This window comes from Anser cygnoides, chromosome 1 (assembly GCF_040182565.1).
Source record: "Anser cygnoides isolate HZ-2024a breed goose chromosome 1, Taihu_goose_T2T_genome, whole genome shotgun sequence".
Lineage (NCBI taxonomy): Eukaryota > Metazoa > Chordata > Aves > Anseriformes > Anatidae > Anser > Anser cygnoides.
Window position 1 is genome coordinate 15,879,662 of NC_089873.1, and position 16,361 is coordinate 15,896,022.

General features: G+C 46.4%; 1 protein-coding gene across 2 annotated transcripts in view; it reads right to left on the bottom strand.

Moving 5' to 3' along the window:
- Positions 1 to 11,533: 11,533 nt before the first annotated feature.
- Positions 11,534 to 16,361, bottom strand: part of LRRK2 (leucine rich repeat kinase 2) — a 69,606-nt gene continuing 64,778 nt past the window's right edge. For both annotated transcript variants that reach the window (XM_048068548.2, XM_048068547.2), the window contains 2 exons: positions 13,763 to 13,837; positions 11,534 to 11,876 (listed from right to left, as the gene is read on the bottom strand). In XM_048068548.2, coding sequence (XP_047924505.2) covers positions 11,755 to 11,876; positions 13,763 to 13,837 — 197 coding nt within the window. In that variant the 3' untranslated portion in view covers positions 11,534 to 11,754. The remainder of the gene's footprint in view (positions 11,877 to 13,762; positions 13,838 to 16,361) is intronic.

Sequence of the window (16,361 nt, forward strand, 5' to 3'; positions counted from 1 at the left end):
GCAGACTACTGTGGCAGCCCTGTTCCTCTCAGCTGTGTTTCTGGGCAAAAGCTCTGTCCTGCTTTCAGCAGGAATGGTTTGGGTTTTGCCCCGCTGCTGTCTTTCTCTCCTGGGAAACGGTGCCTTAATTCCCAAGAGAAAGTGGGGAAGGAACGTGAGCAGGTATTTCTCAAGTAACCCTGTTGGTTTTAGGGCTCATTTGATTGTGAGCTGAAATAGGGAGTAAATTCATGTAATTGTAGTAATAACGTCTGCATGCTGGCCGATGTGCTGCGTTCCCTGCATCGGGGGAGCGCGACACGAGCGGGCTGTGCTGGGGTGCGTGCAGGCAGGCGGTGTGACGGGGAAGCCACGGAGGTTCCTGCGACAGCCTCCTGCTGCGTCTTGTGGCTACAGCTGGAGAGCCGGGGCTCGCTCCGTCCTCACCACCTTCTGTGGCGTGCAGTGCCTGTTGCAGGACAGGCGGTGAAATGCGAGTAGAGTGGGCGTAAGAATGGAGAAGGAAACTTCCCTTCCTTGGGCTCCTTCCGTTCTTTGGCTTTCCTAGCAGATGTTTTGGGACTCTTGCTGGCACGGAACTGAGGAGGATGAATTCACGCTCAGGAGTAGAGATGAATCGAGATGAATTCATGCTCAGTAGTAGAAGAGGGATTGCGTTAACCTAAGTAGATTTTCTTAAAAAAAAAAAAAAAAAAAAAAAACACTCCCCTTGAAATTCTCATACTAGAAATGTCGGAGTAATTTCAACTTAAAATTCAATTCTCTTCCCATCTCGAAAAGCACCCACCTGGCTTCCTGCAGTGTCTCTGCAGCCACTGGCTCTGCCCTGGGTGCCTCCTGTCCTTGGGAGGTGGCTCACGGAGATCCTCCCTCTGAGCTCTTCAAGGACCGATGTGACGAGCTGAGCTCTGAGCAGTCAGCACTGTTGCTTAGGAACTGTCGGGGCAGACAGACATTTGGGATAAATTCGGCCGTGATTAACCGTACGGACAGAAGCGAGGTCAGGGAGTCAGCCTGTGCCTTGTCGTTCGGCCGTTCAGTTCTGTGTGAGAGGATGTGGCTCCAGGGGTGCCCTGTATAATAAATATATTGCCCACACTACTTAAAGCAGGAGGAGTGTGTTCACATTGATCACATCTCTGATAATGATGTTAAAATTAATAAACCAAGTTGGTTAATTAAACCATGCTAATAAACACGTGGTTAATGTAAGACATGTCTGGTGTTTTGGACTTGGTGGTAGTCTCTTGTTTAGAGAAAATGCCCTTGCCTGCGTACACAGCTGTCGAGTTGCTAACGCTTCTCAAAGCCCTGCAGGACTCTGCCTGCTGCTTCCCGTGCCCTAGCAAAGGCTTGGTGCTGCAGGTCAGCATTCTGAGGTGCTTCATCTTTCTCCTCTGCCGTGGCTCAGTGTCCTTTCCCGAGCATCTCTAGTTCCTCCTGGCACAGGAGCAAGGCAGCGTCACCTTCTCCTGTCTTTCTAGATGAGTCTTCTGTGAGTCCGAGGTGCTTTGGTGAGCAGAGGTTTCCCTTTTCTGCCCTTACAAGACAATTTTGCTGAGGGAGCAAGCTTTCAGCCCTGTCATAGAGCAACTTCTTCACTACTCAGTTTTACCCATTTTAACTGTGGGGGGCAGCGGCACGGCTTTCTGAGTCCAGTGGCAGAGGTCTTGTGCATCCCTACAGCATGTGCAGGCCTGCTCTTCCCTTCAGGATGCGGAGACACGGGCCCTTCTGGAGGTGCCTCCCCCTTTCTCGCTGCTGCCTTTCTGCTACTGGCAATGAAACGATGCCGGCTTCCTGCTTTGCTCAGTTCTTGAGCCTGCTGCAATTATTTTATACCAAGCAGCTGGTGCAGAAGTTGTTTGTTGCTGGCGAAGAAGTTCTCCGGTGTAATGGTGAGAAATTGGAGGTGGCCAGAAGAAACTGTAAGCAATTCACTCCCACTGAGATCGTTGGCTCTCTACCTGGGAGAGGTATGGCTTAAAGTTTTGCCTCCTTGCAGCTCTCTCTGTGTTTTAATTCCACCTTACAGTCCCCATACACAAAGTAACCTCCTCCTCCTCCTCCCTGCAGTAGCCCTTCTCTGATCCTTGATTGTGGATTCTGATCACTGTAAATGGGCAAGACCCCGACTTGGCAGTCTCACGTATTGTCGGGTGCATCAAGAGCTGCGGAGGCTTCTCTCCATCTTCTGTGCGCGCGCTCAATGAATAGGAGTTATGCTTTGTGTAAGGATGCCGCATGCAGCCTATTGCTGTCCGATAGCTGCAGCTGGACCTTGGGGCTGCACGAGCATTTGTTGAGTTGTTGCTGTGCACAAGCTTTGTGACTATTTCCTCTCCCCAGCAATCTCCTGCAAGAACTGACAAGGGTGCAAGGAGTGCCAGAGCATCTTCTGGGCCAGTCGCAGTCACTACTCCCGTAGCGATGCTCCTGGTGGTTCATTTCTGTGCAGGGATCTGGAAGCGAGCGTCACCTCTTGTCCTGCACCTCGCTCCAGGTGTCCTCTGGTGTGACCTGGGTGGTGCCGAGGCTGCCCCGCGCTCCGCAGCGCTGCCGGAGCTGAAGGTGTGTGGCAGGACTTTCAGCCCGTTCCCAGGACTTCCACCAGAATTCCTGCTCCTGTGTTAGCCCCCCAGGGAGGTGGTTTCAATTTCTGTAATTCTCAGTGGCGCTGTGCTAGAATTGTTGGTGTTGCTCCAGGTAAATAGAGAGCTCGCAGAGTGTCGGCCTCTGTAAAAGCGCTTATTCCGCAGTGACAAGATAGCTCCGCTCCTGGTCCTGTCCTTAGTTTGCCCAGTGGAGGTTGGTGTGGAAGTCTGATGGAAAATCGCCAAACTTACATGAAAATAGGAAGGAAGAGGTGAAGTGCTGCGCTGACAGCAGCGGGGGGCCCTCACCGGCAGGGATGGACACAGCCGTGCCGAGTTCAGGGGGTGATGCTGGCTGACCCCAAGTGCGTGGTGTTTTTGTTCTGCCCTCCCAAGGTCTCGATCAAAGCCCTGCTAAGGACAAAAAGGAAGCGCTGCTGTGTCAGGACTTCAGCTGAGGCCTGATTACCTGCTCTGGGTGCTTTAACTGTAAAAATCCCGCCCTGGCTGCCCAGTGCAGGGGCACCTTGGGTGCTGATGCTGGCTGGTGCAGGGGCTGGGGAGGAGATCGACCTGGGCACAAAGGGAGGGCATCCTGAGTGTCCTTGAGGTGGCAAACAGATTAGAGCAGTGGCGTGGGGTGTGCTCCCTTCTTCTGCTGTGCGGCTCAAGGCACAGCTGCTCTCTTACGCGTGCTGTCTGCAGCTGCTTCAGTCTGCTTCCCAGAGGCCCCAGAACTGAACTGCTGGTTCATAATTCATTAAAGCACAAACTGATGTTGGGCGGCAGCATCACAGCCTGCCTTCTGTGGGGGAGGGCTGAAGGCCAACGAAAGCCTTCTGGCTTCCACATAAAAAGATTCTAGCAGAATCTGGTTTTGTGACTTTTTTTTTTTTGACATGTAGAGGGAGAGATGCTCAAAGTGTGAGGTCCAGTCATTTGAGGTGTGAAACAGAGATAAGTTTGGCTTGAGCTGGGGAGGAACCTGGTGTTGGGGGCAAGAGGCAATTGCAAACGGGTGCCTGGCAGGCTCTGGGTGAGCAGAGGCCCTGCAGGCAGCCGTGTTCAGGTCTCCACTGTCCCAGGAAGAAGCTGTTGTTTCAGCTTCGCTGTGCCAACACCGGAGGTGTTGCGGGCTGTAGTCTCCAGCCAGGAGCCTCACCATGGACAAGGCAAGTTGGGCGAGACTGTGCAGATTGCCTGTCTGTGCCCTCATCTCCAGGCTTGGATTTGTGGAGGCCAGAGGCTTTCTGAGCTCCTCCAGGAAGGACCATCCCTGCTCATCTCCAGGACCAAGGCCACCAGCATCCTGTAAGCAGATGTCTCCCCCCGTACCCTGATACCCTGTCGACATCTGCCTTTTCCAAGGGCTCCTCTCAGTGCCAGTGCCACCGAGAAGTGACATGGCTTGCAAAACCACCCACCTTGGGCATCCCTCTTTTTTTTTTTTTTTTTTTTTCCAGCTTCAGCTATGGGGACTTGAGGCTTTTCCAGCAGGACTCAGTGCTCTGCGCAGTCGTGATGCTGGACCAGAGAGTTGCACTTCTTAGCCCCTGCAGAGCTCAGGTGTTTGCGTCCCCTCCTGGATTTAGCTGTAATACCTGGGAATTGATTTTTTTTTTATTATTATTATTATTTGTAAGGAAAACGAAAGCATGAATGTGTTGTGAGGTTTTCTGTGTTTTGCAGAACGCTCAGCTCATACAATTATTATGGGGGGGGAGGGGGGGGGAAGAGGTGAATTTTGATGCATGGAAAATATTTGAGAATTACTGATTACCAAAGCTTAATTATCTGGCTAGCAGTTAGTTATTAAGAGCAGGTGTGACCAACTGTGGTGGTTGGGCCTGGCTGCCTCCGCCCAGCTGGGGATGCTGTTGCTCTGCAGCCTCAGCCAGGGGGCAGGGGCTCTGCAGAAGGGTTTTCCTTTTAGGTTCAGAAATCCACCTTTCAAAGTCAGACCTCTTCAAAGTGCTATCAAACTCATTGAACCTTGTGCAATGCAATTTAACAGCTTCCTTTGAGATACACCAGCTGCCTAAACCCGACAGTGTTAGAGTAACACAGAAAGAGTTGCGGCTGCAGCAGTCCGTGGCTGTCGGGCAGGAGGGAACATCTCCCCTTACCTGGCCAGCAGCACCACGAGCAGCTGGATCCCTGAAGGAAGACCAAGAGCCCTTCTTCCCAGAAAGGTCTGGCTGGGACAAAGTGGAGAAGGGTCAGCCCTGCTCTAAGCATCAAGGTAGAGGGCTTAAAAATGGCAATGTTCGCATGGCTTTATGCAAGCGCTCGGCAGGAAATGCTTTCAGCAATGTAACAGAGCTAGTGTGTGTAATTAGCTTCCCCAGATGTTTGTGTAAGGGCTTGTCCATGCCTGGCAGGAGTTAGGGGTGTTTTCTGGCTTTGGACCCCACTTTTGCTGCTGTCCCGGCCCCGAGGAGAGGCCTGGGGCAGGTGCCCAGCAGCTGGGGACATGACGGGCTCATTTCACAAGATGGCCGCCGCCTCACTCTGCTGCCGTGGTGATTGCCCTCTGCAGCCCAGATCCCTGTCAGCCCCCCAGGGAGGAACGTGCAGGGATATATCCCCGTCCCCACGCCAACAGCACCATCTTGGGATATAGGCACCGGCGGGGGATGATGACAGGAGCTACTATTTTTTTGCTTCCCTGTGCCCCCAGCCCATTGCACAGGGGGAGGTGGCTGGGTTGATGTCCAACATCTACTGAGGAAAAATCAGGTGTTTTTTCTGATCTTCCATCCTTGTTTTGGGCTGCTGCAGCCTGTTGAGCTGCTGTGTGTCAGCAGGCAGTAATTGGGACGGGCAGAAGAGCTGAGGAGGCTGAGGTGCTGGGGTCGGCCATGGGGACACGACCACCACCTGTCTTCCAGGAACTTCACCACACGAAGCCGCCCCAACCCTCTGCTGAGCCAGCTGCACGCTACCTCTGCAGTTATTACGTATTTACTGTGACTTTTGAAGGTGACAGCGTGAAACCAACTGTTTTCTAAGCCTCTTGGCCTTAGCTCCTTTGCTGGAGCCTGGGAGCGCTGCTCAGCCCTGCTGGGGAGCGCTGAGGGCGAGCAGATGCCTTCAAGGTGACTGCAGAGATGTCAAGGCAATGAAAAGCAGCGGGACCAAGCACTAATGTACCAAAGTTCATTTATTTGCAGCTCAGTTGTTCTCTACCATGATCCTGCGTGGGCAGAGCTTGGCAGGAGCTGTCAAAATGCAGGGCAGGAGAAGAGGGGGCGATGCCGGAGGTCTGGGTCACTGCGCTCCTGGCACTGTCGGGGACCCAGCACCTTTGGGTGAGCCCAGAGCCTGTCCTTCGAGTCCGTGATGTGATGTCCTGCTGCAGGAGGGCAGGTGGCAGCTGTCGCACGCTGCAGCCAGGGCAGTCAAGCTGGGGCTGCGTGCCCTCAGCTGGGCATCTTTCTTCTCTTCGTCATTGTCTTCTCTTTTCTTCTCCTGTTGTGTGCTTCCAGACTGCAAAATTGTTTCTGTGCTGCTCCTCCAGCTGTTAGCAGGGTCAAATCCCACCACAGCAAAAAGCCCTGCGCATCTCCCAGGCGTGTGTCCATGGCACCTGATAGCGGCACCGTGAGGTGGCATGGGACAAGCACAGCAAAAGGCAGATAAACAAAAGGTGCGGAAAAGGCAAAACAATGGAATTGCCACAAAAGATCTTTCATTTCTTTCCCCTTTTCTATTCATTTTGACTTTTCAGGTCACTAACACTAATGGGCTGTGTTGGAAGTGAATAGTCACAAACACAAGAGACGTAACATTTATGCATTTAATTAAAGTTTCTGCTCTCTAATTACTGACAACCTTTGTAGGGATTGACAGCAGAGTTTAACAAACATGACTGTAATCTGCTGCTGCCTTCTCAGGCAGCAAGAAAATCAAAGCAGTGCAGAGAAAAAGGAAAAAACCAAAAGCCTTAACTTGCTTTTATTATTGGTTTTAGCAGAGTTGTAGTAGGCTAGTCTTAAAAAAAAAAAAAAAAAAAGTGTTTATAGCTATGTCGGTATATTGTAATGTTTAATAACTTTCAAAAAACGTTTCCAGTTTACTGCCTCGGTATAAATAAACTGTAGATACCAGGAACCATAAATTCATCACAGTGTACTCTGCAGGCAAAAAAAAAAAAACCAACCAAACAAACAAAAAAACCCAACAACTCGTAATTTGATCATTCTTGTAATTCTGTTATTTAATCGAACAGGAACTAGTTTGTGTTGAAGAGTCTTACCAACATCTGTGCACATATGGGCACTGCTGTCTTCATACAGTAGGTGTACAGCCCATAAATATCGAGAACAAATTCTTGAAGGCTAACACTGGAAATTTTGCTTGCATTTGCTTCTGAATCTTTGCTAAACCAAGTTTCACTTTGCTAATACAACAGCACTCGTTTGTGCTTTTTTCCTAAAAAATCCTGGATTTAAAAATACAAATATGCAATAAGTATGACTCTCAGATCTCACCTTGCTGTGTCAATGTACTTAAAAACTAACTAAATTGTTAAAAGGATGCGCGCCCATCTAACTGAACAAAGTGATTTGGTAAAGTCACAAAAGGGCTGCAGTGGACAGCCAATACATGTGAATTTTTTTTTTTTACACGTGTTGAACTGCCTTGGAGGTTTTATTTAAAAGACAGCAGATAGGTAGTCTTGGGATGAGTTCACAGTATGGCTGCAAAACTAATTCAGACAGAAAAAACAATAACTGCTAATTCTGAGCAGAAAAATTCATCCTCTTAAGACAAGTAATGCAAGTTGTCTTCAGATTTTTAATGACTGACAGGCCAGGAAAAAAAATAACAGGAGGAATTGTTTGTAAAATTCTCTAACTGAAGTCTGATAGAAAAATGTCATCTTTTGCTCGCTCACTTCTCCATTTACTTGGCCAATAAGATTTTTTTTTTTCCTTTTCTTACTACTTTCTGATGCCTCTTGTATCTGAAGAGTGTATCATAACGTCGATTGTTTGTCTCATTAGCTCTGGGTACATGTATGTGTAATGTTCCTGATACCCTGTCTGGACTCATCTTGTATCCCTCTAGGGGTAACTGCACCTGCTGCTTCCCTAAAGTGCCTGTATACCAATGTGCGAAGCATGGGAAATAAACAGGATGAGCTCAAGATCTGTGGATGGTTGAGGGGCCATGATCTCATCGTGATCATGGAGACGTGGTGGGACAGCTTGCATGACTGGAAGTGGAGGGCTATGTCCTCTTTAGGAAGGACAGTAGCATCGAGATCCTGGGCACTGGTTCTCACGGGGGACTTTAATTATCCAGACAGCTGTTGGGTAAGCAACTCGGCCAGGCACACGCAGTCCAAACGGTTCCTACAATACATTGAAGATAATTTTCTGACGCAGGTGGTGGAGCTGGGCAACATTCAAACAGCACTTCTTCCAAGCTTGGGATCAGTGCATCCTGAAGAATAGGAAACTGGGGAAGGGGGGCAGGAGACCTGCGTGGATGAGCAAGGAGCTCATCGACAAGATCAAAAGGAAGAGGAAGGTCTATGAAATGTGGAGAAATGGACTGTCCCCTTGGGAGGAGTATAGGAGTGTTCTCAGGGCCTGCAGGGAGGAAGGCTAAAGCCCACGTGGAGATGAAGCTGGCAAAGGAGATAAAGGGTAATAAGTTTTTTTTTTTTAAGTATGTAAATGGTAAAAGGAAGACTAGGGCTAATGTGGGTCCCCTGCTGAATGAGGGGGGGTGCCCTGGTAACGGGGGATGCCGAGAAGGCGGAGATACTGAATGCTTTCTTTGCTTCAAAGACTGCCCCCCAGGACTCCTGGACCATGGAGGGAGGAGAAAGCGTCTGGGAAGTGGAGATCTCCTCTCCGTTTGACGAGGGAGTGGTTTGGGAGTGTCTGAGTGGAATCAATGCACACGAATCCATGGGCCCCGACGGGATGCATCCACATGTGCCAAGGGAGCTGGCGGAGGTGATCGCTGAACTGCTCTATCATCTTTGAAAGGTCTTGGAGAACAGGAGAGGTGCCTGAAGACTGGAGGATAGCCAGTGTCACTCTGGTCTTTAAAAAGGGCAAGGAGGAGGATCTGGGAAACTACAGGCCAGTCTCACCTCTGTCCCTGGAAAGGTGTTGGAACAACTTGTTCTGGATGCCATTTCCAAGCAAAAGGAAGCGAAGAAGGTTATGAGGAGTAGTCAGCATGGATTCACCAAGGGGAAGTTGTGCTTGACCAACCTCGTTGCCTTCTATGATGGCATCACCAGCTGGGTGGACGGGGAGAGCAGTGGATGTCATCTACCTTGACTTTAGCATACTGTCTCCCTCGACTCCTGTTAGCAAAGCTGAGAAAGTGTGGGATAGTTGAGTGGACAGTAAGGTGGGTTGAGAACTGATGAGGGAATAGTGTCCACCCTCAGCAAGTACGTCGCTGACACGAAGCTGGGAGGAGTGGCTGACACGCCAGAAGGCAGTGCTGCCATTCAGCAAGACCCGGACTGGCTGGAGAGATGGGCAGGAAGAGACCAAATGAGGTTTAACAAGAGCAAGTGTAGCGTCCTGCACCTGGGAAGGAACAACTGCATGTATCAGTACAGCCTGGGGGACGACCTGCTGGAGAGGAGCTCTGGGGAGAAGGACCTGGGAATCCTGGTGGATGACAGGTTGACCATGAGCCAGCAACGTGCCCTGGTGGCCAAGAAGGCCAATGGGATCCTGGCGTGCATTAAAAGGAGTGTGGCCAGCAGGTCAAGGAAGGCGATCCTCCCCCCTACTCTGCCCTGGTCAGGCCTCACCTGGAGTACTGTGTCCAGTTCTGGGCTCCCTGGTACGAAAAGGCAGGGATCTCCTGGAAAGAGCCCAGCAGAGGGGCCACAAAGATGATACGGGGCCTGGAGCATCCTACCTATGAGGAAAGGTTGAGAGACCTGGGTCTGTCAGCCTTGAGAAGACTGAGAGGGGATCTTATTAATGTTTACAAATAACTGAAGTGTGGGAGACAGAGGGATTTGGCCAACCTCTTTTCAGTGGTTTGTGGGGACAGGACAAGGGGCAATGGCCACAAAATGGAGCCCAGGAAGTTCCTCACCAACATGCGAAAGAACTTCTTCACGGTGAGGGTGACGGAGCACTGGGACAGGCTGCCCAGGGAGGTTGTGGAGTCTCCTTCTCTGGAGATATTCAAGGCCCGTCTGGACGCCTGCCTGGGCAGCCTGCTCCAGGGAACCTGCTTTGGCAGGGGGGTTGGACCCGATGATCTCTGGAGGTCCCTTCCAACCCCTACAGTTCTGTGATTCTGTGATCCTGATGTAAGGGATTAAGCTCAACAAAAGCTGCACAGAAAAGCTCCTCCCTGGAAATTCAGCAATGAGAAAGTAAACGATGTTATTAACAAAGCAGGGTTTTAATAAACAGGTATAAGAGTTACATGTCAAAATGATTTATAAATAAACATAATCACATTACATATATTCTGTCTTTTTAAAAAAAGTATTGATTATACAATAATATATATTTTCTGAGTTATAAAATTCCATATAAATAGCAAATTATTCTCAGTATGAAGAATATAAGAATACATTAAATACAAACAAACAAAACAAAACCAGGGTACATCTCTGAAAGGAATCCTGAGTACACACACAACCACAGGCAGAAAATAGAACAAGGGCTGCAGTGGTTGGATACAATAATGCTCTTGTCCCAGTATACAAATTCTCCAGAACTATAAAATTGGATCCGAGAACCTTCTGGTGGCGCTAACCCTTGTTCAGCTCCTTAGAAATAAACTCAGGAGTGGCTCTGGGTACCGCTTGAGATTTCAGGCGCACCCTATAAGTACTTTTGGTATCGCAATAAGAAAATGAGCTGTCTTCTGGTGGACAGAAAGAAGGCACTTAGAGCAGGTCAGTGAAGGCTGTAAGCAGCAGCTTGGACTAATAGCCAGGGAACAGTGAGATCCATCTCCTGAATGAAGACGTGTGGCAACAAATTCTGGTGGAGTTAGTTACACACAAGAGGTAGCTAATTCTTACACTCCTCAAGGTTTCACTGCTTACTGCCAAAATGATATTAATTAAAACATGAATATGATTTATATCACATAAATTAAAACAAGACTAAATCAAAGCTCAGTTTTTTTTTTGTTTCCCCAGACTGAGATAAGCAAACAAGCACGTCGCACTAAGAACTAGCAGTCAAGATGCAGCAGCGTGCTTCTTTCTTTGTGGTACAAGTTGTAGCAGCATTTAGATCAAGCGTTTTCACTGTCTGTTTTCTCTTGGCATTTATATCTGTACAACAGACATATACGACTGGTAATGTTCAGAGCTATGTGCCTACATCACTTGGAACAAGGCAGACTGCAGTACTGCAAGAGGACGCCAACTTGCAGAAGCTGGTCTGTATCTCTAATGTAAAATTCTGAATGTAAATGCTGAATTCCGAAAAATCTTATTTTATTATTATTAAAATTATTATTAATAATTTTATTTTTTTAGTATGCTTTCTTTTCTGATCCCAATGAAAAATGTCAATTATTCATGGAATTATTCATTATTATTCAGCAATGCCTCACTTCTGCCTGTTTTTTCACAAGCAGTAATGCAGCCACGCTATGCTCCCTTAAACACTGCTATTTATATAAAATAGCATGTTTTCTTTCACATGCCCAAGGTCATGAGCTCTGACTTACTAAGAAAATATGAATCATCAGAGAAAACTCACACATGCAAACTGCAATAAGCACACAGAGGCTTAGATTCTGCTCCTTATTACAGCACCAACTCAACAGAGATAATGAAGTAAACAAGAGCCGTTTACAGGCTCCTGGCTTGTTACCAGTTTAACAGGGATCAAAAACCGGATGAACAAAGTTATCCTGAAGCTGAGCCATAGTTGCTCAGAACAGGATTTAACAAGTAAACAGACACGTGACAACACTTCAGTTTCTTAAATTCTCAACAATTTTCTGTCCTTTGAAATATTACAGAATAAAAACCTTCTTTCTGCTTGGTATACCATGATTTGGGAAGATCCTGTCCCATGGCACTTTTTTTCCTGGTTTTGGGTTAAAAAGCCCAGCAACAAGAAGCAGTAAATATTGCACAGTAAGCTACGATAGCAGTCTAGAAAAGAGAATAGCACTTGCAGGGTGGTTTTTTTCAGTCCAAAGGAAAGCTCTTCATTTTTTCTGCGAGTTCCTGTCTCATTTCTATATGTTTTTTCAGGTTTTGCACTTCATGGGGGAGGTTAATGTCCCACACTGACAAACAGGATTGTAATTCTGAAAAAAAAAAAGAAAATGGCAACAGTGAGAATTATTATTGCGTAATTAGAAGTGGTTTTGCTTATCTGCTCTTTCTTTTAATTACTCATAAATTGCCTCTCTGAGGCACAGTGTTTAGGACCTGGAGGCCAAGTTGTGTGCTACCTTATGTGTGAGGTGATGAAGATACGTGTTACAAGCCATTTCTACTTGCACAATAGTTTGGATTCCAGTTCCTAAACCATTTAAAAGCACTTCAAGAAACATTTCTGGTGCCTGTGGGCTATAGGGTGTTTACCTGAGCTACAGCCAATGCTAGTATTGAGGTGCCTGCATAAAATTTCGTCTTGATTTTCCTGAGCAGATATACCCTAAATGCTTACAAGACTCAAAACCCATTCACTATAACCAGAAATGAAAAGTGATTTCGTAAGGTAGTAAGTGTACTGAAAACAGGTCACTTCTTCGATCTCCGCTCAAGCAAACAACTCTCTGCTCCTGGAGAAACATTACTTTTAATGGAAAATTGAGAACACTTACACGAGCAGGGGCTCACAAACTAAGGCCCTGAAGGTTCCTGAGAGTCTGATTACTCTTTGTATAATCAATGGCATTCTGAAATACGATTAGAAAGCTAAAAAGGCAATAGGTGCTCTTACGGCAATAAGCAGGGACTATCACAATGTAAAAAACACAGCTGTAAGTCTGATTCTTATTTTAGTCCAGTCAGCTCACCTACACTTGCCACCTTTAACTTTATACTATTACTGCCCCACTATCAAGAAACTCAGAAGCTGGGATCAGAGAAAGGTGAAGAGCATCAATCAGAGCATCAAATGTAACCGTACTAAGAAAAAAAACCCACAAAGATGATTTCATATCTTCCTATTCCAGCACTTCCCCATCCTAACTGTCAGGAAGCTCTTCCTGGTGCCTGAGCTAAATCTCCCTTATTGTAACAGAAACCGCTTAGTTTTTATCCTACCCACAGGGAATATGTTGAAGTGTTTATTCCCTTCCTCTTTATTTACACATTTGAAGCCTATCATCACGTCTTTTTTATGCTTTCTTTATATTAACCACTTTGTCTTCAGTATTTCCCTGTAGTTTGCATTTCACTCCTCTGGGCTGTTCCTAACAGTTCAAATCATTCGGCAAGGTCCCAGATGGAAATGCTCCTCCAGCAGAGGCTTCACCAGAGCTCAGCAGAGCACAGGAATTCACACATCTTAGAGAAGCCACTTTTCTACTGGTGTGAGAAGGTGTTTGCCTCTTCTGCAGGAACATGATGCTGTTGGCTCACGTTCAGCCAGTGATCAATTATAAACCTTTTGTTGCAGCATTGCTGTTTAAGCTGACCATTTCCTCATGTTGGTACAACAGATCACTCCTAATTAAGTAAAAGGTCTTGCATCTGCCCTTACGGAACTGTATCCTATTTCCTTTGGGACCATTTATTCTATTTGTCAAGGTTATTTCAAATGCTAATCCTGTCCTCCATTGTGGCTTCTTTTAGCTGAGTGGTGTCTGCTAATCTGAAAAGCAAATTCACCGTTCCTTCCTCCACATCATTCATGAAAACACTGAGTATTCCTGGCTTAGCATGAACCCCTCTGGAAATCCATTCGATACATTCTCCGATTAGACAAGCACTATTACTCTTTTAATACAGTTTTCCAGCAAATTACATGCCCTTCAAAGAGTAGCTTCATCCGATCCATTTTTGGAAGTTACTGTTAGTTTGTATGGAGCCCAGAAATGCACCAGACTACAAAAACTAGTGACAATATTTTGCTAACACTGTATCAAATGTTGATCCTCTCCAAACATATCTCAGTGGGTAGTCAAGCATAATATTGTCTATTCCACTAATAATAGAAATTAATAAAACACAGTTCAGCTACCTTTGTGAGATTTGTCGTCTTCGGTGTCACTCTTATACCAGTATCCCAAAACCAGCACCACATTCTTCAGACTCCCTTTTTCAAAGAAATAAAATGTCACATTTTAATTTTCATGGGAACTTTGTCATTTAAGGAAGAAAGAGTAGCTTACGTGATGCCATTAACAGGATAAAACCCAGAGTTTTTCTCTTTATTCATAGTCAGTAACCATGAAAAAAAGGACACAGAAACAATACAGTTCACGTCTCCATTTAATGTAGGGGTTTGCCAGAGTTCAAAGCTGTAACCACCGGATCAGCCGGCCAGCCTGTTGAACAAGCCTAAGAACAAAGCACCCTATTATTTACCACATGCAGAGGTAGCAGAGGCATGGAAAACAGATGTCACAGCGAAGGGATAGGTTGCGAATGAAGTCCCAACGCACAGCAGAAGCAGAAAGTGCCAGCAGTCAGTCTGGTTATAAAAAACAAACAAACAAAACAACCAAGTATGATACAAACTAATTAAAAGTGTTCTCAAGTAACAATAGCACGTAGGTAGGGAAGGAGAGTTAGTAGGGATGTAGAAATGGGGATGGGTCGTAATAAGGTAAATACCAAATAACACAAAAAAAAACAGAGTGGGAAGACAAAAGTGGATGGATCACGGAGGGCTGGTGGGAACCCCGTGCATCTTCCCTGATCAGATGTTTCATCACTTTAATTTTTTCTGCAACCAGCTCTAGCCATACTCTGTACCAAACAGACTGGAACTTGAGTAGAATGTTTCTCACTCAGACTAGGGTCCTTGCTTTGAAAACTCTAAATTTCCCCTTGCAAAATGAACTATACATATATTTACACGTTAATCATTCTCTACATATGATGTCTTGTCTATTATATGTCAATTGTTAGGTGAGAGAATTAGAAAAAGACATTATATTCATACACAAACTACTGATAAAATTGATGTCTCAACATCTGGCAATCTCTTTTCCCTAAAATATTTACATTTGATTGACGTTATGTGTTCTAATCTCAAAATGAAACTTTTTAATGCAAAAATATTTCCCTCTATCTTATCTCATAGATGCAGTGTGTTACTACTGAAGACATGTTCAGCAGCCTCTGGGCCATTTTCAGTAATTCTGTGAATATACCAGTGGAACCAAAGCCTGAATTTAGGAAAAAAAAAACACAACCCTTATAAATAATTGCCGGGAGAAAATGATCAAAAGAAGAAGCACACATCAAACCGCATGCATCAGTCTCACTTGCCATTCTTGAGTTCTGTTCAAACACAACTCATCTATTTCTCATGAAGCATTAACTTTTCTGTATATAAAATTTAAAGATGCTGTGTTGACTGGAAACCGAGAATATGAGACTCAAGGCTTCCTAAGTCACATTCTATTATTCTATCCAATATACTTTGCCTACCAATGACAATAATGTGAGGCAGAAATCTTATTTTCAAAGTAACTATCCTTTAAAAAATACTAGAAACAAAACAGTCCCTTTATGGCACTAATATTGCAGCTATCAGGACCCGAAGGACTCAAAGTGCTGTGCTAGGGCATCCGGACTCTACAGCTGGCGCTCTACCAGCTGAGGGCTGAACAGACTCCACAAACTTGCTGTCTCAGGCAGAAGCAAATCACGGGAAGATGGAGGGGTTTTTGACTGTCAGCATGGTGAGCTAGCTGTAGTCTACAGACACTTCTGATGCCAAAAAGGAAAAAGCAGCCCCCAAATTAGGTTTACAATGGTAATGAGAAAAACATCCACAGGCTGCAACGGTGAAATTTGCTAGCAGGATTACAGTGTATTTCTGACTCCACAAAAGCAGCTTTGGAGTCTTTTTTTTGACAGCAAACACACCTTAAATCACACTGACAAAGGACAAAGGAACAAAAGAACCATTTGAATGACATCCAACAAGGGTAAGTGCCGGGCCCTACACTTGTACCGTAACTACCCCATGCAGCAATATAGGTTTGGGAAAGAGTGGCTGGAAAGCTGCCCGATAAAAAAGGACTTCAGGGTGCTGGCTGACAGCTGAACACGAGCCAGCAGTGTGCCCAGGTGGCCAAGAAGGACAGTGGCATCCTGGCTTGTGTCACAGAAAGAGTGTGGCCAGCGGGACTGGGGAAGTGATTGTCTCCTTGGGTGTGGCGCAGGTGAGACCACACCTTGAATATTGTGTTTGGTTTTGGGCGCCTCACTACAAGAAGGATATTGAGTTGCTCGAGCATGTGCAAATAAGACAAAGCAACAAAGCTGGTGAAGGGACTAGAGAATGAGTCTTATAAGGAGTGACCGAGGGAAGTGGGGTTGTTTAGTCTGGAGAAGAGGAGGCTCAGGGGACACCTGATTTCACTCTACAACTTCCCTGGGAGCTTGCAGCAAGGAGGATGTGTGTCTCTTTTCTCAGGTGACAAGTGATAGGATGTAAGGAAATGGTCTGAAGTTGCACCAGGGGAGGTTTAGACTGGGCATTATGAAAAATTTCTTCATGGAGAGGGTGATCAAACACTGGACTGGGCTTCCCAGGGAAGTGGTGGAGTCCTCATCCCTGGAGGTATTCAAGAGATGTGTGGACACGTCTCTAAGGGACACGG